Source organism: Acanthaster planci, linkage group LG02 (genome assembly GCF_054643075.1).
Source record: "Acanthaster planci isolate LZ-2023a linkage group LG02, COTS_SCS, whole genome shotgun sequence".
Lineage (NCBI taxonomy): Eukaryota > Metazoa > Echinodermata > Asteroidea > Valvatida > Acanthasteridae > Acanthaster > Acanthaster planci.
The window spans coordinates 22,647,488-22,673,669 of NC_141778.1; the positions used below are offsets into that span (position 1 = coordinate 22,647,488).

A 26,182-nucleotide genomic window follows, 5' to 3' on the forward strand; every position below is an offset into this window, starting at 1 on the left:
CAAGACTTGCTGCCATTAATTTGCCTGTCCCTCGTGAGCGGTGGAAATCGCACAGGACTGTTGAGTGTGTGTGAGGCAACGTGTGCATTTCTTACAGGTTGTTCAGATGTACTGACCTTGCTCCCAGTGCATTAATGAAACTACTCGTGACTTTCTGCGTCGGACTTTCCAGAGAGGAAACACAGATTAGTCTGCGTGGGAAACCAGCGTGTATCGTTTCCAGAATTTCTCGGAATTAATATCGCTGAATCCGGGATCACGTATTGGCGTCTTGTGGATCATATGGGGAGACTATCATTGGTTTGGTAAAAGCTGTCGTGAAAACGTGACTTCCTTGGCTGCGATTGACCGTTGAGGTCGCTATCCATCATTGGACTTACGAGCATTCTCGACTTCACCGCCAAACGCATTTGTTTTCTTCTTTCAACAAGCCTCGCAGTGCCATTCCCAAACCAGGTTAGTCTTTCACTTTGTTCACACTGTGTGTACTGGCATGCATGACAGCCAGAGTCATTAGTATTGCGGTTATTTTTGCGACTGTATTAGTTAAATATTTCGCGTCTTTCTTACAGTACCGATCAAAATGACTGAGGCCAAACTTGTAATTATGTTCATCACCCATTATTTCTGTACGAAAAAGTTTGATGTGCAAGTTTACAATTGCTATATATGTAGGCCCTACTGTGCCATATAGGGCACATAACATCTATGTACACTCGTGATGGTAAAGGAAGGTGAAGTAAACAGATAAATGTTGAAACTCATTTGGCCGCGAGGCGACTGATGCCTGGAGATGGAACGATCCGCCGACCGCCGACATCACGGCGCGGCAGAACCACATTCCTGCTTTGCCCACAATATTCGTCAAACAAAAACCCAATAAATGCAGGCATCACCACGCCACGCTGTCAAGAAAGAACTCCTTGATTTGATGATCAATTTGTCAGGCTGTGGGAGGCGAAATGTGTGAGTTACACGAGGGCATATTTTGATTTGAACGCAGCACTAGGGACATAATACGCGAGCGAAGCAGACGACAGTCGCTCGCCATCACTTAGGGTGCACACAGGGGGGGGGACTCGTTGCTGTCGCCGCGTTTCAGCCACAGGTGAGTCCACAATTTCCACCATCTGCTGAAGATTGCATCGAAACCACGTACAAGTGTGTTGGACGAGTGCTCTAATCTGTCAGGAAATGTGGAACTAACTGATATTGTCATTACATGAATACAGCATTAAGGCTAACGCGTTTCATTTTGTGTTAAGAAATTTTCACCTGTCAATGTAAACACTGTGCAAATCAAGGTGTAATGGCGGCGTACGCGTTTCCATGGTCACGGTCCTTTAATTAAATTGCACGTAATTGTCTCCAGCGGCATCTTAAGAAAAGGTCTGTTGCGTTCATCTGCACATTTGTACCTGTGTTTGCAATGAACAGATGTCGCAGGACGAAATTGAAGCCATATCGTGGTTATGGTTGTGGTATTGATATCTGGGTAATTAGGCAAATAGGCCGATCCATTATTCTCCTTATTCATCCCTGCATTATTGTAACAGATGACTTTGCCTGCATGGGCAACAATAATGGATCATCAGCAAATCCATCTATCTGATAACTATAATGCATGATGGTGAATTCGTGACAAATGCAGTCGTATCATCTTTGTACAGTCACTCGTGTTAATGATAATGTGGGCACCAGGCTGGACTTTCTTTGGTTCCCTAAGGAGGTAGGGTACCGTATCGCCAACGGAGGGTGGGAGTCATATTTAGACTCATTTCAATCCGCTTATGTCTTCTTGCATCTTTGCATTTGTCTGTTACTGTCCCGAAATGTCAGATCATGGTCTGATGACACCCCGTCCATTGGGTAATAATAATCACAGTTCATTGCATTGGTTCAATTCCCAATGATATTTGATGGGAAGCTTTGTGTTCAGGAAAGGGTCTCAGACTACGAAGGACTGTATTTTTTGATGTAATTCTTACTCGTGCTTAACTTAATTTTATTGGGGTAAAACTACCAACGAGATTGTAAATTCAGACATAGAGCGGCTTTGTTGGTTGTGGAAAGAGCTTTGAAGTTCATTTACTGACAACATGAAGAGTTGAATACTGTTTCGTAAAATAAGCGGATCCAGATTGGGTAGAGATATTTTGATCAATATTTTCAGTGTGTTGCGTGTAGTCTTTCAAACATGATTTGCTGTTAGCTCGAAGTTAACAACAGTGACTGTATGTTTTATATGCGTCGTGGGCAAACACTCGTATGCCTGCGCAGAAAAAGACGCCGTGCAAATTGGTGTTCTGTGAGCAAACCACTCGAACAAGAGGCGCAAAGTGCCCACGCACGTTGCATGATCACCGCAAACACGTCTCGGCGGTCAATTTAATGCGAAGCACTGAAAGCATCAACCGCACAGGTATTGCAGGAGATCAACCCCTGGTAATAATACGCAGCGTTTTTGGTCTTCCGTCGAGGAATCGCTCCTGTGGGCAGAAATTTTCGTTGTTGTCGACGAGAATATTTTAGTGTATAGCCGAAGCAGGTGCGGGTTCCTGCGGGATTTCCACCCGAGCCGATTAGGAGGGGGGGCAGCGATCCGTCGGCCCCCGCTGAAGAGTCACGTGCGAAACGGTCGTGCATTTATGTCGGGGGTGTACATGTACTGTACATGTAGTTTGGGAGAAACGCGAGGAAGATTGTTGGAATCCAACATTATTTAAGTAGGTCGCAGCAATGGGGGATATTGACCGTTTCAGCGGGAGAATAGAGGAGGAAAAAATGAAATGATCGACTACAATAACGTCACTCGCCAACAGTCTCCGGACGATGCTTTCAAGGAAGACATTCAGATATCGGGGGATTTGTAATTCAGCACTTCGAAAACATATGAGAAATAGGTATTTCGTCAGCCTAAAATTACTAAGCTAAAATTACCAAGTCAATGGTGACGCACTTGCTTGGAATATCTGATTATTTGTGCCACATTAAGTGTTTGGAATAAGTTATGAAAAGAAAAATTAGCCCAAGTATGTTTTGTTTCTTCAAATCGGCATCAGTGGCAAGCATTTGCATTTTATTCACAACGGTGGTTTAGGGTGTAGTTGTCGAGAAGTATGTCGTGAAGGAGAAAAACCTCTGGTTGTGAAGTTGGTTTGCTCAAAGACGATGATGAAACGAATTAGGTCGACCCATGCTAAGTCGTTGCTGTACGTTCATATCCCGACAGCGTCCTGTATACCGATCGATCACATAGCCGGATCATCGTCCCCAGCGCCCTCGGGCCCTGAGCCCTGAAACACGCCACAAACCCGGCCACCTTGGAAATGATATATATCGACAGGGGAACGCAACAAACAAAATCAATAAAAACCCCTGTATTGTGACGCCAGACGTTGCCATGCCAACATATCCCGAAGCTAAAGGAACCCATTTCACGGTTACGTTCCAGTGTGATGGTATCGCGACTGGGGCTTGCCCATTTACCGTGCACGTTTTTGTTTTATGAATTTGAATTTTGTAATTATTTATAGTGCATATTTATGTTTATTCTGACTTGGTCATCACATGAAGCTTAACGTCTTTGCGTCGCACTCAGCATTGGCGGATGTCGCCTGGTAATAATATCCCAGCCGATCCATCCAAGATCATATACACGCACACGTACACAGAAACTGTCGCACGGAGCTTTGTAGAATTTACTTACTCTCCTCCTGCAGAGAGAGAGAAAAAAAGGACCTTTGGTCGGCTGATCCCACCTACTTAGTGTTTGTATAGCAAAGCAATGGTTAAACGTCAGCGTCTGTTAACGGCATCTGCGATGCACGCGCGTGCATGGCCAAACATCCTTGGTCGATTCGAGGAAGAAATGTTCATGAAGCTAGATGGAAAGGGTATAGACGGATGACACTAAACGAAGTGGTTTCATCTCCGGAGGGCCAGGTGGGGGAAAGATAGGGTTTCTCTTAAATTGGTTTCTCCCCGACCGTCGCTGAGACCCAAAGTGAAAGATCGAGATAATATCTCTGTTTTCTGGAGCATATCATGATTATCCTTAAGGGCATGTTACGCCTGGTAAACCGGGAGAAATAGCTATGATATTGTGATATTGACATTCCTGTGTGCAGTACTTTTATATGCGACAATACGGGCGATTCACAGTAGCACAAAAGTGCGCCACCAAGAGTTTGCAACACGTTAGCCAATCATAACTCGCGAAATTTGTCGACCCTTTCCAAACACGCATTGGGTCGACAAATTTCGCGCACTGTGATTTGCCAACGTGTTGCAAACTCTTGGTGGCGCACTTTTGTGAAATGGCCATATTATCCAATGTTAATGATCGGAATAATCGTTTCTTCCGTTTTAAATATAAAGCTTATCCCACAACGCAGATGCTCTTGTAATGATAAAAGGAGGAATACCGGTATGTCAGAACAGTGATGATAGATGGGGAATAGGTCGTATCCGAAACGGGCTTCCAGACCGAAACGGGCTTCCAGAGCTGGGCTAGGTGTATTGTCTGGGCGTCTGCACGTATTTCCAAAGGAACGGAGACTAGACCTAGGTGTACACAACAGATTCGGATGCAGCGGCAGTTTCGATCTTGTGTGGTAACGGCGAGGCGCGCCCTCTGCAGTTCGAAAGTGGTTGCATTAGCCCTCAGTTAAATAAAAAAAGTAAAGCGAAACCCTTTTCTAGTCTTATATGGCGCCCTCTTACATCTATTGTTTTCATGAAATTTCTTTAATAACCCTACCCCTAGGTTCGTGTGCGTAAAACCATATTGAAATTGGAGGATTCAGGACAGTTAGGGCTGCTTGACTTTAGGTGGAAAACATGGATTTTTCAATTGAAGGAATAGAGCCTTTTAGTGCGATAGTTTTGTAAACTGCGAGTTGTATTTTTTTATTTATTCGAAATATTTTCCCTTTTTAATAGTTTTAACAGTTGAAGTGGCCGCGCCGATCTAAGGCATAAGGACGCTACTTGTATGGCTCTGTGACTAACATTTTAACCCAAACAAAACCCAAACAAACATACCAACACCACCAATTCAACTCAATTCAGTTGACATTTATTCCGATAGTGCGTTTACGGCATTCAAGTTGTATGCATGTTGACAATTAATGAAGGATAAAGAAAATAATACAAACAGTAGTAACTAAGATGACACCATTTGCACTACCCAGGCATAATCAAAAGCCAAGGGCTTGCACTGAAATGCCTTGAAAACAGACAGACAACAGATCACAGGATTAACAAACGGACGAGAGAGGAAAAGATGACAGACGGAAAAAGACGAAAGTAATTTGTACAAGGCTATAATGTGAACAGTAGAACAAAAAAAGTATATACGAGTTATGGAATTGAGAGGGAAACTATGCTAAATAATTAGAGAGAAGATCATTTTTGTATGACATGTTGAAATGGCCTACAGCCAATTGTGTTTTCAAGGTCGTTCTGATACCGTTCCGAAGTCGTGGCCCATGAAAAGAAACAACACCAAGAAACAACAACAACAACAAATAAGTAAACAAACAAGCAATAACCCCCCCCCCAAAAAAATAACGAAACAAATAAAGAGAAAAAGCTAAAATTACGACCCCCCCCAAAAAAAGAAATTGTTATCTGGGCCTCGATTTTTGAAATTCGACAAAAAATATTACGACATCTTAGCTGTGAACATTAAATGTAGCAGACAGAAAAGTCATGAAACTTGTTACATGTATTATGTTACAAAAAGTTATAGTTGATCTGCATGAAAACATGGCGTGACAGTGACAAGTACTTTGTTCCTTGCAAACAGCACAGGGGAAGGCACTAGTCAGCAATCCGCTGTCCCGTCGTGAATGCAGCTCCTCCTTTTGCCCAATTACACCTTGGCCACTGAAAAGTAGTCGAATTATCACGGGTGACTAAGAGCCTTATTAAGCGATCTTCGTGCACATGCGTTTTGCGTGGATAATTAAACGACATTTGGGCCGTTTTCCAATTCTTAACTTCGTCTCCGGTCTCAGGTTCGTCCCCGAAACCAATCCCCGATTGTGGGCCTGAAGCGTTTAAATCAAATTGGATTACTATAAGTTTATGCTCTCTTGCATCTTATTTGATATTTTGTGGCACCATTAGACTAATTAGTACAGCTTCAAAGTCAGGTAGTAAAAAAAAAAAACAGTTGAAGCCTCAGACGGAGCCGAAGTTGAGTATTGGAAAAGGGCCTTGATCGCAAACAAATCTGCACGCATTCATCTGTGATGACGCCCTCAAGCGTACTTCACGGTCCTCAGGAAGCATCTGCATGGCGCGCTCTGTGACAACGATATCACTGCTGTGACTGCGTACACGCGAATAAAGAATGAGGAATTGACTCTCTGTTGAGAGAAAGACGACATGCATCGTCGTGACGAGCAAAATCGTTTTGGAGACAAACTCTCTTTTTTTTTTCAAAAGAAAAACAAGAAGAGAGAGGAGAGAAAAAGCAACTCTAAACACAGAAAATGCAAAACCCGAGCTTTTTGTCGTGTAAACGCTGTAATATGTGGCGGAGAAAAATGAAAGTATGGAAAATTATATGCTGACAGAAATTTAAAAAAAGAACCAACAAACACTCTAGCAAACAAACAAATAAAAACCTCAGACTAACAAGCCAAATCCCCGATTTATTTGGTTTGGGCGTGGATGTTTATGGGGAATTTCGTTTCTGTGCCAACGTCATTGAAATGGGACTCCCGTTTAACAAACTTAAAGAGTTGTTGGTAGGGGGGCTCTGTAAACTCCAGTGCGGTAATGAAAGCGACGGTTGAAAGCTGCGCGACTAAAATATTGTAGGGCTATTGCCGTGGGGTACCGATCAATTTGGACTCCTGTAGGTTCTTTTCTGAGTAGGTGTACACGTACATATATTCGACATAATAACAAGCGGCGGTCACGTATTCACTGCTTCTAAGGTGATCCTCTTTTGATGAATGTTTTCCCCAAATCTTCAAATTACTTACCAAAAATTTAGGAAGGAAAGATTGTTGAATAATTCGATGTGTTTATGTGTGTCAAAGATCCTGGGGAAATGTGAACATTTTGTGACGTTTGAAAGCGAGGGTTGATCACATTATAATCCATTTACTGCAGGCTGCAACCCGTAGAAAGGTGCTGATAGCACCTTTTGTTTTCGTGTGCCTGGCCGGTAAAAGGATTTTGCCGGGAAAGCATGATTACAGCACAAAAACTGTTCCCGGCAAAAGGGCGTAAGAAACACACTATCTTTATTTCGTAAAATTGGATAAAATTTACTACAAATTCCACACAGGCTGTCCAAAAAGCAACCTTTGAACAACTTATCAAACGACTTGGGAATTCTTTTTCTTTTTGTAAAGAAATCTTTATACTTCATTGAAATGAAACAATTGCATATAGGCCTACATACGTCCCTTTGCCGGGATTTTTTTCTTCAGTGACCATGCTTCCCGGCAAAAGGGCGTAAGCGTTTAATAGGTCTTTTTTCCAAGCACACGACGCGTGTACACGATGCACGAATCGTCATGGTTTGGGCTAATTTTCATCCCTAATGTTTCATATTTCATAATTTAAGCTATTTTTAGAACTGTCAACTGAACCACGATTGGCATATTATAAAGATATTGCCAAATATGAAATTACGCCATGATACGTACGTCATAGTGCAGTAGTTACTTTGAATTCTTTTGCGCTGAGAATCGGTGAAAAAAATTCCACAAGTTTCGGTTTTGCCTTCACTTGTCCACCGCATTAGCTATCAAAGAAACGAAAAGCAAAACGCATTACTATGGTTGATCACGTTCGAAAGAAGTCATAACTGCCCGACTGTATGTAACCGTACTCATCAAACAACAATGTAAACACTCCTGACAAACTGTCAATATAATTATATTTGACCACACATCTGGAGCCCAAAAAATTACAGGTAAAGTTGGGATAGGAAAAATCAAAGATAGATTGAATTTGAGAATTTGCCTGTGATGCGTGCATTCGGCTATCTCCTTTCTAATCTGAGATAGTGTTCTCAAAGTGCTTTACGACAAATTCTCTCAGTTTCTCTCTCTCTTTTTGTTATTCTCGTTTTTACCAATGTAGAAAGTTAATATTTGTTGTGGCTTTCAGTATGGTACCGTCACAATAAATTGGGGTACCTGTCTTCTCTAAACAATTTCCAAAAGGTTATTTGGATTATATTTAAGCTTATAGAGTTGGGGATATCAATTTGTGTACATATAACCGAGCTCACTTAGATATTGAAACGAAGAGTACAAAACGTGTAAACTGTCAATGTATCTGATTAATTTGTGGTAAAAAGAGGTCGAGAAAGCGTGCTTCGACTGTGGTTTGTGTAACACGCGTCTGCCCAACATTGTAGTGATTTCTTAACAAAGTCCGTGGTCCGGTTCTCGAAGTGTTTTACGACAAATGCCATTTTGGCCTTGGTGTATGGAAATCGACGGGGATATGGCTCTAAAATGATTTGAAAAATTGACATGAAAGGGGCCGAGAAGCGATTTTATTCGTGTGTGACGTTAGCGAATCAGGCGTTAGGAAATACAGGAGGCTAACAGTCCAGACGTATTGTGTTCCCCGTCAGTTTTATTTCAGGATGAATACATGTCCTGTTTCGATTTGAGATCGAACCTTGTATAGCAAGCAACTCTATGGCATTAGTTTCGGTCGATCTCTTTTGTCTGACCATCCTGCTCGCCAATGTCATGCCGAGTCCCTTTCACGCAAGATCGATACCCACCTCGCTTGCATGTAAAGTCGTCGAAGTGTTGTCATTGTTGTAATTCTTATTAATCTGATTTATTTACTTTTTTTTTCAAGTTCAAGAGTTTCTGCAGCTGTGGTAATCTGCGATCGCAGCGGTCAAATCTACCGATTTCACTTCAAAATTTCCATCTGTGGTTGTTCGCTTCCACCCAGAACAGACAAAATCAAATTACCAGCTCCCTGCAAGCGAAAAGAAACATAATATCAGACTTGGCAGGATCAGTTGTCTTTGATGAGTGAAGAACCCCGGTTCGGCGCTACCGTGCAAGTCCGCGGGGCGGGGGCAAATTTTCACCTGGCGTCCGGCCGACTGGGCACGATGAAATCAAGCACTCTCGTTGAATCCTCTCAAAACTCAACCATTCCGCCAAATCGTCACGGTCCGAAGATGGATCTTCTTCACGTCCGCTTTTTATGCCAAACTTGTGTGCACGAGGAAAGGTTGGCTGGGAGTCGCGTGATACGCGTCGTGTCTGTTCAAGTTCGGCATCACTCGGGGCTATCTGTAGAACAAATTAAACTTTGGTCGGTTTAGGATTCTATTTGATTAGACTGTTGTGTTTTTCAGGCCCATGCCCGGCAGTCAGGAGTTGCCACCGTCAGACTGAGCAGTTGCACTACCGATGACATCCTAAACCCAATATCACACTAGTCACTTATCTCACGCAAGAGGTCTCAGTCACGTTGTCGGGGCGACCGTTGTGGAAACAGCGACCTGCAAATTTTAAACCTGACGTGCGATTCCACGCGAAGACCAGCCTCTTTTGATTACCTGGGGAAAAGGCGCGCGCTCCTCACTCGGAATTTGTGGCGTCGTTGGCTTTAATTTCGAGTCCCTTGGGGAAAAATCACGCTACGGTAACCACACGACGGCTGTTTGACAGGAGGGGAAGCCGTTATGGATTTTTTGGCCTCACTGTAAGTTCTGATTTTCGTTAACTTCAGCCGCATGCGAATGCGGCGTCACCTTTGCACAACGCACGTTGCACGCTGCACGATCATTTTTAGGGGGGGTGGAGTCTGCCGGTTCTTTTGAAGAGCGCCGAGAACCGGCCGGTTCGTCTGCCTTGTCCTTCTACTGACTACGACTCACGAGTCTTCCGCCGCAATGACCACGGGCCGCTCGCTCCTCACCGAGCAGATGCCGATCCCGTACACAGCTCGTGCCGCCTCCCCGCTGTATATCTTGCAGTACCTCTCTAATCAATGTACGTGTTCTCTTCCTTCTCTCGTTTCCGGGAGTTGGGAATCGGCTTGAATTGAATTCGTCTTCATTCCGTCGGTTCGCTTTGTGTATTACATCATTAAGCGAATCAGGGGTTCCTCGTCTCCACTGTTTAATTTCCTTGTGGATTCCTTCTCACCCACTCTTGCTTTCCCGCGTGTAGTTCCCTATACGCATAGCTCTTCATCATTCACCCTGCCTGTAGCACAAGTCACTCCAATGAAGGAATATGATACATCCACAACCTGTGAGAACCCCTCCCTCAACCCTTTGCTTCGACTCAGGCACGTAACTGTCTGCGTATCCATTACTTGAAATTTAAGCCCATATAAAGGCTTTGCGCGGTGGCCATCTTGCAGGGCAGTTCTCTTATTCCACAGGGCAACTTCCTTTGTGCATATACCTGGCGGAAAAAGCACTGGCTTGCAAGATGGCAGCCATGTGAATCTTTAATACTTAAATTCGGTTTGCACAGAGATTCACCTCGATTGTCACTCATCATCCACAAAATAATAACCATCACCTTCACCGTGTGCTGTTGTATGGCGCGCATTAGTGACGTTAATCAATTTAAAGTGGGTACCTTTTGATTATTTCAAGATATCTCGAAATGGATATTAAGATATCAGTTAATTGTTTTTGAGAAATCTTGAAATCCATTTTAAGATATCGAAATTCATTTGGAGATATGTTGAAACCCATTATAAAAGATATCTCAAACTCATCTGCAGATATCTTGAAATCCATTCGAAAATATCTCAAATTTATTTCGAGATATCCTGAAAAAGATATAGAGATATCTGAAAACTGTTTTTAAGATATCTGACAAAAGGATTTCAAGATATCTTGAGATCGAATTACAGCTATCTGGAAATCCATTTCGAGATATCTTTAAATCAATTTCGAGATATCCTTAAATCGCTTTCAAGATATCTGGAAATAAGTCAGTTGAATGCTATGCCGGGTCATTCGGGAACGAAGCAGGATTGGCTGCGGAGCATGACAGCTCTCGTTGGGCACTCGCATTTGTTATTCGCATAATGAGATCTGAAGCACAATCGTTTAAGTCATGCGCTATCGGTTTATAATTTGGAGATATCTCGAATCGATTTAAAGATATCTTGAAAACGATTTGAATCTTAAAATGCATTAAAGATATCTTTAAATAAATTTAGAGATGTCTTAAAATCATTTGGAGATATCTTGAAAATGAGTTCAGGATATCTTCAAGTTAATTTTAAGATATCTTGGAATCAATGAAAAGACGTCTCAAAAGCCTCAATCGAAGGCTTTAAGTGTCGAGAGTTTTTCAAGATATTTTGAAATAATTAGAAATATCTTTAAATCAAAAAGGGACCTCTTTAACTTAAATAAATATAACACAGCTCAAAAATATCACATTCTTTGTCTTAATGTCTCTATTGCCTGTTTCTGCCACCCTAACCTGCTTCCTTGTCATTCCTGTCTCCATCACTGCTTGCAACTTTGGCATTGTAAACGGTACGTGTATAAAAAATTCTGAACCAAACTGTGCATGTAACGTTACCATTACCATGACATGTTCTTGTTCAAATGAAGATTGTTAACGAATGTCGCACTATTGACAACCTTGTAATCTGTCGTCCATGTCCGCGTGCTTCTCAACAACCTGCGTCCACCCACCCCTCTCATTCTCTTAGCCGTCTTGTCTCCTCCTCGGCGCCTGCCCCCTTCGCGCGGTGATTAATTCTCATGAAGAGGAAAATAAAATGAGGGTATATGAAGGCCTACACAATCGCTCATTCGGTTCTTTCCCCCGTCAATCTCACCTCCCTCACGGTACGCCTTTAACATTCATTGCTTCTCCCTCGTGATATCATCCGTCGCAGGAGCTTGCACGCGTATATTTCTGGCGGCCACGAAAGCTTCAATCAATGTCATCGTGCCATTCAGTGTCAAAAGCACGCCAGGATCTGCCTCCATCCAGTCCCTCATCTTTTCTGTCATTGTCAACTGCGGCGGTTGCCGCGGTAACCGGAGTGAACCTTTTTTTCTCCGGGCACGTATATATTCGCCATGTGCAATTGTGCATACTCCCTTTCAGGTCAAGGATAAGATGCGCATCATAATCCGACCCCCCGCCTTTGATCGAAATTAATTTATAAGTCGAGGCAGCGGTCGCCCAAAGTGAATACAATTTGGCTTTCTTCCAACGCAAGCAATTTCGTAAAAAGCAGTTCGATAATAGCCGTAGTTTAAATCTCTCTAGAGGAATTCGTAAAAAGCCTCGATTTCTTCCAGACATTACCTTTCTCTGCTCGGTTCTTACCACAAAGGACCTGAGAGATACCATTGAAAGAACCTCAAAATATGTAAGATATAATATTATTTCATAATGTACATTTATCATTTAAAAGCTATTTCCACTTGTCCCCTCGTATTCTTTTCGAGTGGTTTCTCTCCCGACGAATTTATCCTAGGGCTTCAGCGTCTTACAGAGAGGCTGATGGCCAAGCTCTGGAAGTCAACCAATCACCCATCAATTACATCAGCAATTTGCGGCGATAGATATAATTCATGATTTTTCCGGCCGGGGGAAGTTGTAAGAGCACACGTTCACGGAGTTATATTACAGTACCTTACGAGGACACATCATCGAAATGTACGCGCGCGAATGGAAATCATTGTAGAAATATACCACAGGGAGACAAAATGCGGAAATGGGAGCGAGTCATGTTTCCATTAAACGAGGTTATTACACATTGAAATGTATATTATTATACAGAATTCAGAAATAATGCAGAAAGTCTTGAGCCACGCTAGTAACTTCACACTGTGTGTATGCGTGGGGGATGCTTTATATATGGTGGTTTCATTTCAACCAATCTTTTCCTCGAGTTGAGATATCTGTTACTAGGCCTATATCTGAGAGAGTGGGGTATTTTGTTTGTTTTCCGAAAATAGCTGACAAATTCCCGTAAACACATTGCAAATGGCTGACTTAGCATTGCCGGGGAATATTATGAAATTTGCCTACCTAGGGTCTTTATCTATCGAATCAATCAAAGAAACAAAATCATTTAAGAAAATTCGAGGCTCTTCCTTCATAAATAAAACATTCCTCTTTCACTGAAAATATTTTCGGTTATACTTAGCCTGATAGCGTCTTTGCCAGTGGCATAGCTAGGATTTCACCAGTGGGGACACAGAAGGGATACCAGCATCTTATGGGGGGTTAACTTTCAGTGGTGTTTTTTTTTTGGGGGGGGGGTTATGTTAGCCTTGTTCAATATCCATTCATCCGTTTCTGTTCAGTGGGGGAACCGGGAATTTGTGGGGGGGGACGTTCCCCCAGCCCCCCCCCGTAGTTACGTCACAGGTCTTTGCACCTTTTTGGAACATCATAATATACAGTGTTGTAGGAAAATTGTAACTTTCATGCTCTCTTCGTCGATTAAAATCGCCTTTAATTTAGTCGTGATTTTTTTTATGCCCCGTACAGTAATCAAGTTCCATCCCGAGCCATGAAATGAAATGCACGCCGACAAAACGTAACTCTTGATAGCTACTGCACCCCCTCCAACCACCAAAGACACACCATCTTTATTTTCATTTATCTATTTTCCTTTTAGAGAACTTCCAAATATTGTCACTCCATTTGTCATAAAATTTGTTATGGGCTAGTTCTCTGACCTTGACCAGGGTTCTCTCTATGGTATTCCTTTCTCGACGCTCATGGTCACTATATACCACCTTGAGAACTTGTCATGGGGGGGGGGGTGATTCGGGCAAATCAAACCCTTCACTAATGTCCGTTCCGGGTTTCTTTTAAGTTATACATGTAAGTGAAAAGTCCATCGCTTCTGAGGAACCCTTTGTTTCATTACCAGAAATACTTAATAATTATACATCCATTGTATATTTTTGTACTCACAGAAAGAAGAGACCAACTTTCCAGAAAAATGTACTCCTTTACCAACATCTGTGCATACACATTTAACCATGGCAATAAGATTAAAAAAAACATTAAAAAATGTCAGGGAAGAAACACAATTATGCTGTGGTAAATTTAGTACTTCGTGACGTTCTGCACGTCCTCTTTTAACGGGTATAGAGAAACTTGTAAAAGCGGAAGGAATTGAAGTTGTAAAACATCGGTAATCTTTGAGTAGTTCCTGGAATCAATTTCCACTCAAGAAGTTCATAAGTATTCGTGTCGAAACGCCCTGCCGATGTCAGACACGGATAAGTATCGGATTGTACATGTACATACCTCAGCTGAGCCCGTCATGGGTATCTGTCACATTTGTGTAATTTAGTTCAAAAATGATTTCCTGCGGTTGTTTGTTTTCATATTATAATGGTGTTGTTTTTCAGAGTTCAATGTGCAACGGTCAAGTGGGCTTGACGTGAATTGGCAAGGCGTATCTTGGTTTTCCTCAACAATTAGCCTAAACACGCAGACAAGTGAATGATTACACTTGAAGTCATGGGTGCACCGGGCCATTGTTCCCTGCTGAAAAGGTGACCCGTTTCTCAGGAGGATTCCCCAATAAGGAAGACAAAAAAGATGACCCTCTAAGCAAACACACTCGCCCTCCAAGAGCACCCCCCCCAAAAAAAAAAATCTGTGATCACAGGCTGACTGGCGCGGCATTTCTGTGAGCCAGAACTATGCTACGTGCATTCGATTCTTTTCGGCAGGCTAGATGGAGAGCATTTTAGCGTTAAGATCGCATCTTCTCCGTTCAGAAGACAGAACTTCTGTTTCCAAGGAGTCAGGTATGCAAATTGCTTTCCCTTTTGGGTGAGAAAGTACCCAATCAGCGAGCGCAAAAACCTTCGCAATGAGCTGCATGTACAGTATACATGTACGCGTTTATTTTGTGTGTAGTGGATTACGTGTACTAGACTATACAGCAGTCTGCGCGTTGTAATCGCATAGAGCACGCACGTTCGTACATGTGCATACACGTTGTATCGATGTCCACATGATGTATGGTTACGTGACGCTAAGTTGTACATGCACGTTCATCATGTGAAAGTTGAAGTTGAAACTCGACTGAACTGATCTGTGCAACGCTGACAGCATCTCCTGAGCTTGCAGAAAACATCCCCAGAACCATGGCGTCAGGAACATTTGGCCAACTTATCGCCTCGGTGTTTTCCTATTTCAGGGACAAGAGTTGGTTTCTGAGGTGGCGAGGAGGGGAGAAGCGCACGGACATGGACGACGAGTTGCAGGTAGGCTGAACGTTAGCGAATCACTGCACCACCAACGGCGAGGTTGTGTTACAAAATATTATAATTGAATGTTTGATTGGCGCCGGTTATGAAATCTTCCAAGACAATTGTGGCCCAATTTGTTCTTGGTGTCATTGGTAATGGTACAATCTGTCTACTTGTATGTAGCTTTGCTTTCTTACTGATCCCGTAATCAGCATTGGCCCTAGTATAGTAGAGAGTTTACAGAGTACGGGTGCCGAACACACAACAGAAAAATAGCGATCCGGTCGACCGGTCAACTACGTGACTTCAGGGTTGTTGGGGGTCGCTACCGGTATCCTGATAAATTAGCCTGCGTACTTCCGGGATGTGGAACTAGAAACACAGCAGTTACCTATCTGACAACTTTTTTTTCTTTGCAAATTAAAAGTGACACTGACAGCTCTGTTACTAAAGTGGCACCTTTCCAATTTTTGTGGTTTTGTTCACAAGGCTGCAGAAATGGCAGCTAACCAGCAACACCATGCAATGCATAGTTCTGAGGCCACACTTCCCTCATAAAAAAGGGAAGGGTTCCGTATTTGGTTACTGTTACTCTCAGGTTTCATAAGCACTAAGAAGTGTCTCCAAGGAACCGACAAAGTGAGTTGGAGTGTGAGTGGGAACAGGTACATTGATTGAACTGTAGCCACAAATCACCATGGCTGTCGAAAAGTTAAATGTATATGTAGTTTTAAATGGTATGAAAATCTGGCATATACTGTACGTCTGTTATGTATATCAGGTAGATCAGTTCTTATCTCATAAAATCAGTTCCACAGCCACTGCTCTGGTTTCGTAGCCATTTTTTAAACGTACATCACAGTATAAAATGTAAACACTTAACAGCATCAATGTTAATCAGATTTTGACAAAGGAATACTTGTGAGATATACTAAAATTTCTGTAGAATTGTTGGGCTTCTCGGTGAGTTTCTTGAAACATCACATAATTTTAAAGAAATTTCAAGTACTTGCAGTTACTCCATGGTTACTAAATGAACAGAAGTACATGTAGTATGTGGATTAAACCATGTTGAGCTTTGTGCAGAAAGAAGTTCAAGTATTTTATACACATTGGTTTCTTCAGCAGTACTATTATGAAGTGGATTTGTGGACATTTACCTTACCGAAACACGATACATGTATCAAGATACAGTACTAACATGTACATATCCTTGCATCTAGTTTATTGCATCAAAGATACATACGCATACATCATGTACGATACCTAATATCATGTCATGAATACAACATGAAGGAATTCTTGGGACCGTGCCAACAGAATAGAAAATCACCGTGGTCCTCTTTTTACAGGTGACCTTCCCATGAGACAAAGACTGATGCTTCTTTTTTTTTACATGCAGCATGGCAGTTTTTAAAGGACAATATGTACATTGCACAGAGCTTTCGGTCCTTTTTCAGTTTAGACCCAGTCTGACCATGATATATCATATATCCATACATCAAAACAACCGCTGGAACTTTTTTATTTTCAAAGGCTTCATTATGATTTTGTTTAATGCGCTGCTACATGTATTTGAAACAGTAATTAATAATATACATGTAGTCGTTGTGATGGTTTTTCAATAAACATCAAATGATGTTCGGCTGTTTGTATCTGTCATCTGTGACATTATAAAGATTTTTGCGAGGTGATCTTCATGGTTAATTCATTTTGGCCTGAATTCCCAGGTGCCCCCAAATACGGTTATCTGTCTCTGGCAAGACAATGTGACGATCAGTTGCTTACGGTAACTGTCAGCGCGCATGTTATACCTCTTGAACTGATGACTCTTTTGTGTTGTTTTTCATGGGGATCAAATGAGTTTACAAAGAGACATTGACATCGGTGTGTTTTTGGCCAGTGATGCAGGTGACGTGCATTGTTCTGATATTAATGACGTTGAAAGCAGAACGCGATCCCCACACAAAGGCAGTATTCATAGGCTTTGCAGGACATTGCATACAACTGTACATGGACATGTAATATACGCACGGGCTCAAACAAAAGTCCTTCACCAACCTCTGCATTTTCCATTTCATTTTAAGCTGATAATGCAGTAGAAGAGATGGCCATGATCACTCCCCTGGCTTAATGATGATGGTTTTGAGTACACATTTGTCAACTGATTGGGCTCCAGGCTGCTAACTGAGTCAGTGTTTACACACCATGCTTGTGTATTACATTTGTGTACTGGGAAGTTAAGACCTCTTTTTGAGCACTTTAGAGTAAACATGCCTGGGTGTTGGTTAGTGTTGGACAAGGCAAAGTAGGGATATACCTGAGAGTGTTGCATTTTGGAAGTACACGTGTATGTAGATTTATGCATACATATGTATGTGCCAGTATATGAGATGTTCCGAACCAAGCGTTAATTGTCATAGTGCTGCATTGTACTGTGCAGATGTCTCCTCATATATCAAGTGTAGTAACTGCATTCTGTATGTTGTATTAGTCGTAATGTAATGAAGACGTCGTCCAACCTTGGGCAATGTTATACTGTCATTGAAAGTTTGAAACCCAAGACAAGAGCAATGTGGGGATGGGTATTAGTGAACAGTTTAATACGGTAGGTAATGCAGTAACACTATTGAAGTAAAGCACATGTACCAAGTGCCTGGGCTCCAGTCAAAGAAATCTCACTATCCCAACCCGAACATCAAACAATAAAGAAAAATTTAGTAAACATGGGAAAAAGGCATTAAATTGCCAATTCTGTCTCACTCCAAATGGTCATCAACAACCTGCAGAGATAAATATGAAGTCTGCTTTGAATAGCAGTTGACTTATATGGCCTGTTTTGTATTTAAAATTTCCCACATAAAAAGCTGTTAAGTTGTTTCTTTTCATTCGTCTGAAGTGTCATTCTGTAATCTACAGTGGTGGTTATGGATGGCTGGGTCTGTCATTGGAACTGGTCCTTGAAAGGGTTGGCCAGGCTTAGGGAAACCTGGTTCTGATGCACAGCTCCAGGGGTTTGAAGTCTGATGATTGTTCCTGGTTCCTCTCACTTTGACAGAAGGGAATTTACATAGGAGATCTTGGGAAGGGAGAGAGATTATTTTGGAGGTTTACAGTACAGCAAGCTTGTTTTTCACTGTGCATTTTTAGTGATATGCAGGGCATACATTTTTCACATTGTGTAAACTTGTACAGTAGCATAAAGGAAATCCATGTTTCTGCAGTAATTGTGCTGCCATGACTTTCTCTGTGCCAATCTCTCTCCCAGCTCCCACACCAGTGACACCACGTACATACATGTAGATATGAGTACTGCACATGGCCAAAATGGCCCGTTGTGTGAATAATGCACAGTGTATCGTCCATATATGTACCATACATCTGCATTGTTAAAGTGCAAAATGTTATTGATTCAAGTGCAGTGAAGTGAAGCACATTAACACTGTACAGTCTAGCAGATAAGACGGCTTCTGTTGTAAACAATCTTTGGTGATTCGGTAAGCTTCAAACTGAACGTCAAATAAAAAAAAAATTGGATCTCTTTAAATTTAGGGGGAAACCACAAACAGATTAACCATTTTTCCCCATTTAGTTTCCCTAAAATGTATTCAACTGACATTTTCTGCATAGAGGTAGTTCACAAGTTGTCACTTATTGACATGATATTTGGCCAATTAATCAGTGTAAATGAAAGAGGAAGAAATTATATGAATTGTAGAAAAATTATACTTAGTGTTTGGTGTGTATCATTCTACATTTGTGTGTAATTCTGACAGAGTTACTTTCTGTAGGACACTGACCTCTCTCGATTATTCTTATGAGGAATGTGCATGTTTTGGTGTTAAAGGGACCATGAAATAGAAATATTTTACTAAATTGTAATAAAACCCTTGAAATTGCACCTCCGGGTTTCAATTTACCTGATTTAAAATTTGTGTTCTGGAATTTTAACCCATATTTTGGAGCTTTTTTAGCTTTTAGCTCACGCTCATTTGCATATTCATGAGCAAAACTATGATGTCATCCAAGGCACTGAGCCTCATTGATGCACTGATTTGTGCACAGAAAATGTCTAGATTTTTTTTAACACTTCTATCGTAGATTTCATTTCCTTTGGCAATTTATTGTTGTGTAAGTATATGGCCATAGGCAAGCAAGCGACCTTTTCACAGAAATGTTTTCAGATAGCAAATTTGAAGTTCAAAATTTGAACATGAAAACATGCAAACTGAACCATGTCTTCCGTGATTTACATCAAAGAAAAAGTGTTTGTGCAATTTGGAAAGTTTAAAAAGTGCACTTTTCAGTCCATGTAATTCAAAACCAAAGTCAAACTGTCTTGATACATTTAAGAAGAAAACAGAGACACACAAAAAGTGATTCTAAGAAACATTCATTTCATGGATCCTTTAAATTGCTGTTACTTTCCAAGCAGAGTACTGGCCAGGACATGTTGTGGAGTTGTTGACTTGGCCAACGTATATTTTCCTGCCACTTTATTTTATTGTGGTCTTCATCCCCTGCACAATGTGGCGCGATCCTTGAGAGAGACTTGATCAATGATGGCACAGATTTGTGAAGGCCGCTCTCTCAGTACTCAATAATGGGAGTGCATGTAGTGAATCTGAATTTGTGCTGGTATTTGTCAACATTTATGCAATAAACTGATTATGCCACTGTTGGGTTTTACTACCTAATTTAGCATGAGCTATCTGTTGAGTGTACATACAATCATACACCCTGCTGTTTGTCTTCCTGCTTCGTTGTGTTAATGGAATTCATATTGGAATTTTTTGTTTTGGTCAAGTTTGGAGTTGCGTTCAGACTTTTTTCCCTCAAAAAATTAATAAATAATAAATAAATTCGGAATCGGAAACTTGATTTTTACTTGAAATTTGGTTGATGTTAGTTTTTGTGCTTCATGCTTCTGTTTGCCAAATCTTCCCCATGGGCAAATGGGAAGAATAAAGTGGACCGTTTGTCTGTAGTGTTGAATCATCCAGCAGCACCAATGTGATAATGCAAAATTTTTAATGCCTAACAAATCAATAAAAAACATCTTAAACTTATATGGTCTAGTTGTATGCTCTAAGCCTTTCAGATTGGTCATGCCGGGAACTGCATGTACATTTATTGACCTCCAGAATGAAGTCAAGAGGGCGCTTTGAAGCTTTTGTGTTTTATCAGTTGATACTTGGGAAGGCATAACTGGGAATGATGAAGCCGTACCTTTTTTGAATGACAGGGTTATTACATGAAATGTGAAATAGAACGACTTGATTATACATGTACATGTAGGCCTAATGCACTGCCATCGTAACTTTTTTTCGGGGGGGGAGGGGAACTGTGGTTCTGTAGTTCTGAATACAGGCATGTTGTTGACAAGATCACTTTTGTCCTGGATTTTCCATGTTTTTTTCCCATAGTTACCTTTTGACCTTGTTACCAGTGCCATGTACAGTGTACATATTGTGTGTCGTTTCGTAGCAACGGGTTCTGTGTGTATTGACATAATTGTCTTCGCTCGTGTGGCAATTTGGTGGAAGCTGTGGAGACAGATTGCTTGAAAAGGCACGTTTTAAAGTTCTGGTTCATTTAAGAACAGCACTTGCAGGAGTGACCAGAGTGCTGCACTGAACATGTGTATGCCCACCCGGTGTGACAGGTTTTTGCGAAGCCTGGTTTAGCACAGACTTTGTAGTTAACCCCAACCAAAGCCTGTGCAGCTCTGCATACATGACATCAACATTTGAATGCACATAGGTACATCATGTACCAGTAGTTCACTGCTGATGAGTTTGCTTGATTCAGTTTAATTTCTTTTTGATTTGGAGGGGAGGGGAGGGACTAGGCTGTGTTGTGATTTTTCCAACCAGGTCTAGTCAGTTGGATACCAGGCTACGTCCTTGGTGGGTCATTAACTTTCAAATGTGTGGAAAAACAGTGCAGTTATTGTATTAAACAGGAAACCTTTGTGGAACTTTGGAAACAAATGCTTCCAACAGTACTTTGTGGTCCATAACACTTCATACTGGGGTTGGGGGCACACTGTTCCGATTGCTCTGGCTGAAACAACCTTGCGCAGTGGTTTAGAGAAATATGAAAGGGCTGCCAGTGCGTAGCTCTGTCATCGGAATATAGACCAAAATAATAATATATAATCATTGCTCTGAATTATGTAAAGAGCACTGACTATGTACATGTATTATATATTTGTCTATATTGTGCAGTGGTTTCATGGCTTCAGACTCTCAATAAGGAAGTTGTTTTAAAGCTAGTACCATGTACATGTACGGATATACCAGTAGACTAGTGGCAGTCTTGTATGTTTCCGAGTTCATTGTACATTTGCATTATCAATTTATGTAATGTGAAGGAAGAATTAATGTTGCAAATATTGGTACATTTAGCTTGGACCTGCTCTCTACGATATCTTTTCTGCTTCAGGACAGAAAAAGTAACATAGTACAAGTGTAAAAATTGGTCGGTAAACAGTATTACATGCGACTTAATTAGCTGCAGCTTGAAATCCAACATGGGTAATTTGTTTTACTTCTGTTGTAAACAGTCCTACAGCCCTGAGCTATGTGTGCCTGACTTCACACATCCCAGTCTGATTACTACCCCTGTTTACCTTGGTGGATTCAACATCCCTAGAAAGCAAATCAATACTGCATATGAGATGCAATACACGCTTATAAAAATTAATATTTAATAGGGACACCTGTGTGTGTTGCGTCTCTCTTTAAGTCAATAAAATGCCGGTAGGGGATATGACACGTATATGCTGCTCCTGTGGTGCTCACTCCTAAGCTGAATAACAAACTTGTTATATTTGAAATTAATTGTTGCAGTACATGTACATATATGAGTAGGGGCTGGGAATATGCAGGCCTACTGTGTGTGTGCATGCAGCTACATGTAGGTGGAAGCTTTGTGATACGCATCATACATTGAAATCAAACAGCACTTACGGCGGCAAACTGGAAGTATAGATATTTTTGTCCGAGACAGGCCAGGGATCTATCAGTATGGTACATGTACATGTACATAGGCCCAGATGCATCAGTTCATACTGATAAAGCATGGTGGCAGTCAATATGTAAACCAGTACAAACTATACCGGTAGTTGAAAGATTGCAGTATTTGATTTTATCAACACATTGAGAAGGCATTGCCTTGGTTCTAGCGGTATGTGTGGGATGTGCATGCACTGAATTCTGCACTGTATGCAGTGGCATTCCATGTACAGAGTCAGACATACATGTACATATACATGTGTACAGGTACTTTACCTAGCAGGTGACCAAGGAGTTGTTTGGTACATGTAGATCTTTTTAAGTGCATAAATTGCAACATATCTCCCCCAATGTCACATACGGTTGCCACAGCAACTGTAGTCTTCTGTGCCCCTTCCCTTTTTACCGGTACTTGGCTTTTTGTCGTCCTACATGTACTGTAACTTGATTTTTGTGCACTGCAGTGGGATCTTGGTATTTTAATCACAAGCTTGGTTGCTTTCCTGATGACCGAATCGAGGGCAAAAGTCCCAAGGTCTGGTAATTTCCTTCTTTTTTTTTTTTATTCAAGTCTGCTGCAGCGTTAGCTCGCTGCAGCACTGCAATCGATAAGTCCAGATTGAATTGTGTGCAATAATGTCAAGTCATTTGAACCACAGACAGCCTTGGTTCATCTCCTGTTTCACTCTAAGAACCGGTTTATCTGGCCTCGTAAAATTTGCTGAAATTTTTTTTTTGCCTTCCTGGCCATTCGGTCGGTTGATGAGATTTATGGCAACAGCATGTTCTGACAATTCTGCGCTGATTCCTATGCTCTACAAAATCCACCAATTTCTTAAAGATGGTCTTGACTACAAGCTACATGTACTTATTCTTTCACATCGGAACGATTATTGGTACGTGTACGGTATGCACGTTGCTCTCTCCGAAGTACTGATTTGAAGATTATTTGTGTCATTATGAAAGATCCTCTTTTATTGCGAATATGATGTACATGTACATGTATATGTACATGTACATGCCGAATGTGGAAGTTCCTGTCAGACATCACTGTCAGACATTTTCTGACCATTTCTTGTATTTGTCCAAACAAAAGCAAATGTTGCTGGATGAAATTGTTTGTTTATTTTTTGTGCTAATGACATTTAAACTATGAGGGAGTGTTCTTATGTGACCTTGCTACGGTACATGTTATGATGTACCTACCAGAGGGTGATAATGGCAGAACCGCAGTGACCATGCTTGTTCATTTTGTCCATCCACTGAACTCCATGCTCTGCACATGCATAGGACGTATTCTTGGAACCCTGGTGTACAATTTTTGAAGGCTTGATTTGCGTAGATGTTTTCAGTTTGTGGGAAAAAAGATAAGTGCTAGAGCTTGATTTGATGCCTATGGTACCTTGCAGGGAATTATGAAGTGTATTACGAGTCCCTGATTGTGCCCAGACTATGGCACCAAACCAACAAATGGGCTTGGAAAGACTATTACATATAACTTTGGTTGTACATTTACACTTGAATGAATGTCCGTGCAGTTAACTGTCTCATGTACACAGTTACATGTACATTTGAACAGTTTGAGTGGGTTATAACCTGTTGACAAGCTGATGTGGTTTTTATGATGCCCTGATAAATTTCAGTTAATACCTTTAATACTTTTGGACGGATCTGTTTTATTTTTCCTGGCAGTTTCATCAGGAAAGCTCAAGTTCATCACGGCGCAGTAAGAAAAGTGGGAAGTTAACAATGTGCTTGTGTAGACTCGGAGATACATGCATACATTGTACACGTACATGTGTATTTGCCACATTTCCAACTTGCATTCTGGATCAGTGAGGAATGAATAAACCAGCATTCCCTTGGAATTTATACCAACCCTCTATCCCAAAAGAAACACCCACTTGCTTCACATCATGTTCTCTTGGCAAACCGAGGAAACCATTGCACATGTACGCTCATAGGGGTGTGCATTTATGGGTATTTTAGAACTGGGACCCGTCTTATGTCAATAACAGGTACCTGGGTACCCTTAAAATATAAAGAACACTTAACAAATGGCATTGTGCGCAATGCCGGGGACCCTTTGCCCCAAACAGCTCATTTTTCGTACGTACATGTAGGAAGCAGCACATTTTTTCTAAAGGTTAGAGGGAATTTCTCCCACCTTTTTAGTAAATGAAATTGTTACCTTCTGTTTGTAACAAAATAGCTCCATTGATCTCTGAACCCCAGTTGTGACCACGGGACCGAGCTTTTCAGCAGCACAGTGATTTTTCTGCCTTTCTCTCTTAAAGTTCACATACATTTTATGTGTGGAATTTGGGGGAGGGGAGTTATGAGTACCTGACCCCCCAAAATGGAACCGGGATCTAGGTACCCAGGACAGGCCTACATACTAGACTGACCTGCACCGTGAATTCTACCCAAAAACCTTGTCAATTACCTGTACCAAGTGATAATGCATGTAAATGTACATTGACAGCTACGGTGGACAGTGCGGCAGATTGGATACAGGCACATGCATGCTTTTCCCATTTGAAGTCCGTCAGCTATCATGCTGCCTTGTAATGACTTGAGGATTCCTTAATTGGCGGAAAGATTCTCTCCTAACCCCAATGTCGTTGACATTGCATTGATTACATGCATGTATGTAGTCTTTTTTTTGTTTTACATACGTGGGCATTGTCAGTAATTGCACACCGTGTCCTTGAGCACTTGTCATTCTCACATACATGTATACAGTCAGGGCAAACACATCATTCGCCTTATCATCCAAAGGAGGCTGCCAGTGTGTTCTGAGTTCAGTTGACAAACCTGTCAATAATTCACCTGCATTATATTAGCACAGGACCTGCTGTGAGGCTGTGAGAACATGGTAAATAATAGAGACATACAGTACCTGTGCAGTACATTAGTTTCAGAACTGGTATTTTTTATTTATTTCTTTCGGGGGGGGGGTTGAGAAGCTCGCATTCGATGAGTGAACAAAGGCCCTGTGAACATGTAGGGTTACTGCTGAGCACTGATGGTTGTTGTCCTTAGAACTCAAGGGACCAGTGAAAGCTGCTCTCAAGCAAGGAATGGTTGGAGAAAATCTGGCCATAATTTCCTCGGAGTTGGGGGGAAAAAATGAGAAAGCACCCTGTTCAGTAAGTGCTTGGTTTCTGCGGAGGACCATTGCATATCATGTTGGACTTGGGGAAGCAGGAAACAAAATATAACAAATGAAGCTCTGAGGTGCTGTTGCCTAATTTTGTTCTCTCTGTTGAGGCATAAAACGGCCGCAGGATTCATTATGCTGGCGTGCACCACACTGAGAAATGGAAATTAAATTTCAATTGATCTAGGGGCCAACTTGAATGAAACCCGCACTCTGTTAGACCCTGCAGAGAAATGAATAAGCAGTATGCTTTAATTCCGTTAACATCTTTTTTGTACCCGCACAAATTCTCATGCATGCACTCTTACCTCCTTGTCACAGAAAATTGATTTAACATTCAAATTATGTGTTTTTTTTTCCTTGTGAGCTCTTCTAACCAAGTGTTTCTTAAAATTCTCCCCCCTCGGTTTTCAAAGTGATGTTTTTACATTCTCAAAGGAATTGAAAAAATGTAGTGGGAGCAATATTTTTGCTCCCAGGCCTTATATAGTTCTCTTTTCAGAACTGCAGTACAAGAGTTTTTATTCATAAACGGGGATACGTGAAATTCAGTTGCTCTACGTGTACATGTAGGTCCAGCAGAGTTTTCTGGTTGGAACTATTCCTCAAGACCATTGCACTTTGGTGAATGTACTGTTGTACACTACGAGCTCTGCTAATTCTTTTGGAGCATTGATCTATTGATCAGCTCACATAGTTAAGTGTGTATTTGGGTCTCCCGGTTGATGAACCAGTTAATTTTTAGAACTGAAATCACAAAAAAGATAGGTT

General features: G+C 41.4%; 1 protein-coding gene across 11 annotated transcripts in view; it reads left to right on the forward strand.

Moving 5' to 3' along the window:
* Positions 1 to 368: 368 nt before the first annotated feature.
* LOC110976225 (cGMP-dependent 3',5'-cyclic phosphodiesterase-like) overlaps positions 369 to 26,182 on the forward strand; it is a 131,456-nt gene continuing 105,642 nt past the window's right edge. For 5 of the 11 annotated variants that reach the window (XM_087133845.1, XM_087133849.1, XM_087133846.1 and 2 more), the window contains exon 1: positions 14,915 to 15,244. In XM_087133845.1, coding sequence (XP_086989971.1) covers positions 15,125 to 15,244 — 120 coding nt within the window. In that variant the 5' untranslated portion in view covers positions 14,915 to 15,124. Of the gene's footprint in view, positions 457 to 14,628; positions 14,783 to 14,913; positions 15,245 to 26,182 lie in introns of those variants that run through there. The other 6 variants (XM_022229312.2, XM_022229316.2, XM_087133854.1 and 3 more) reach the window with 5 other exon arrangements.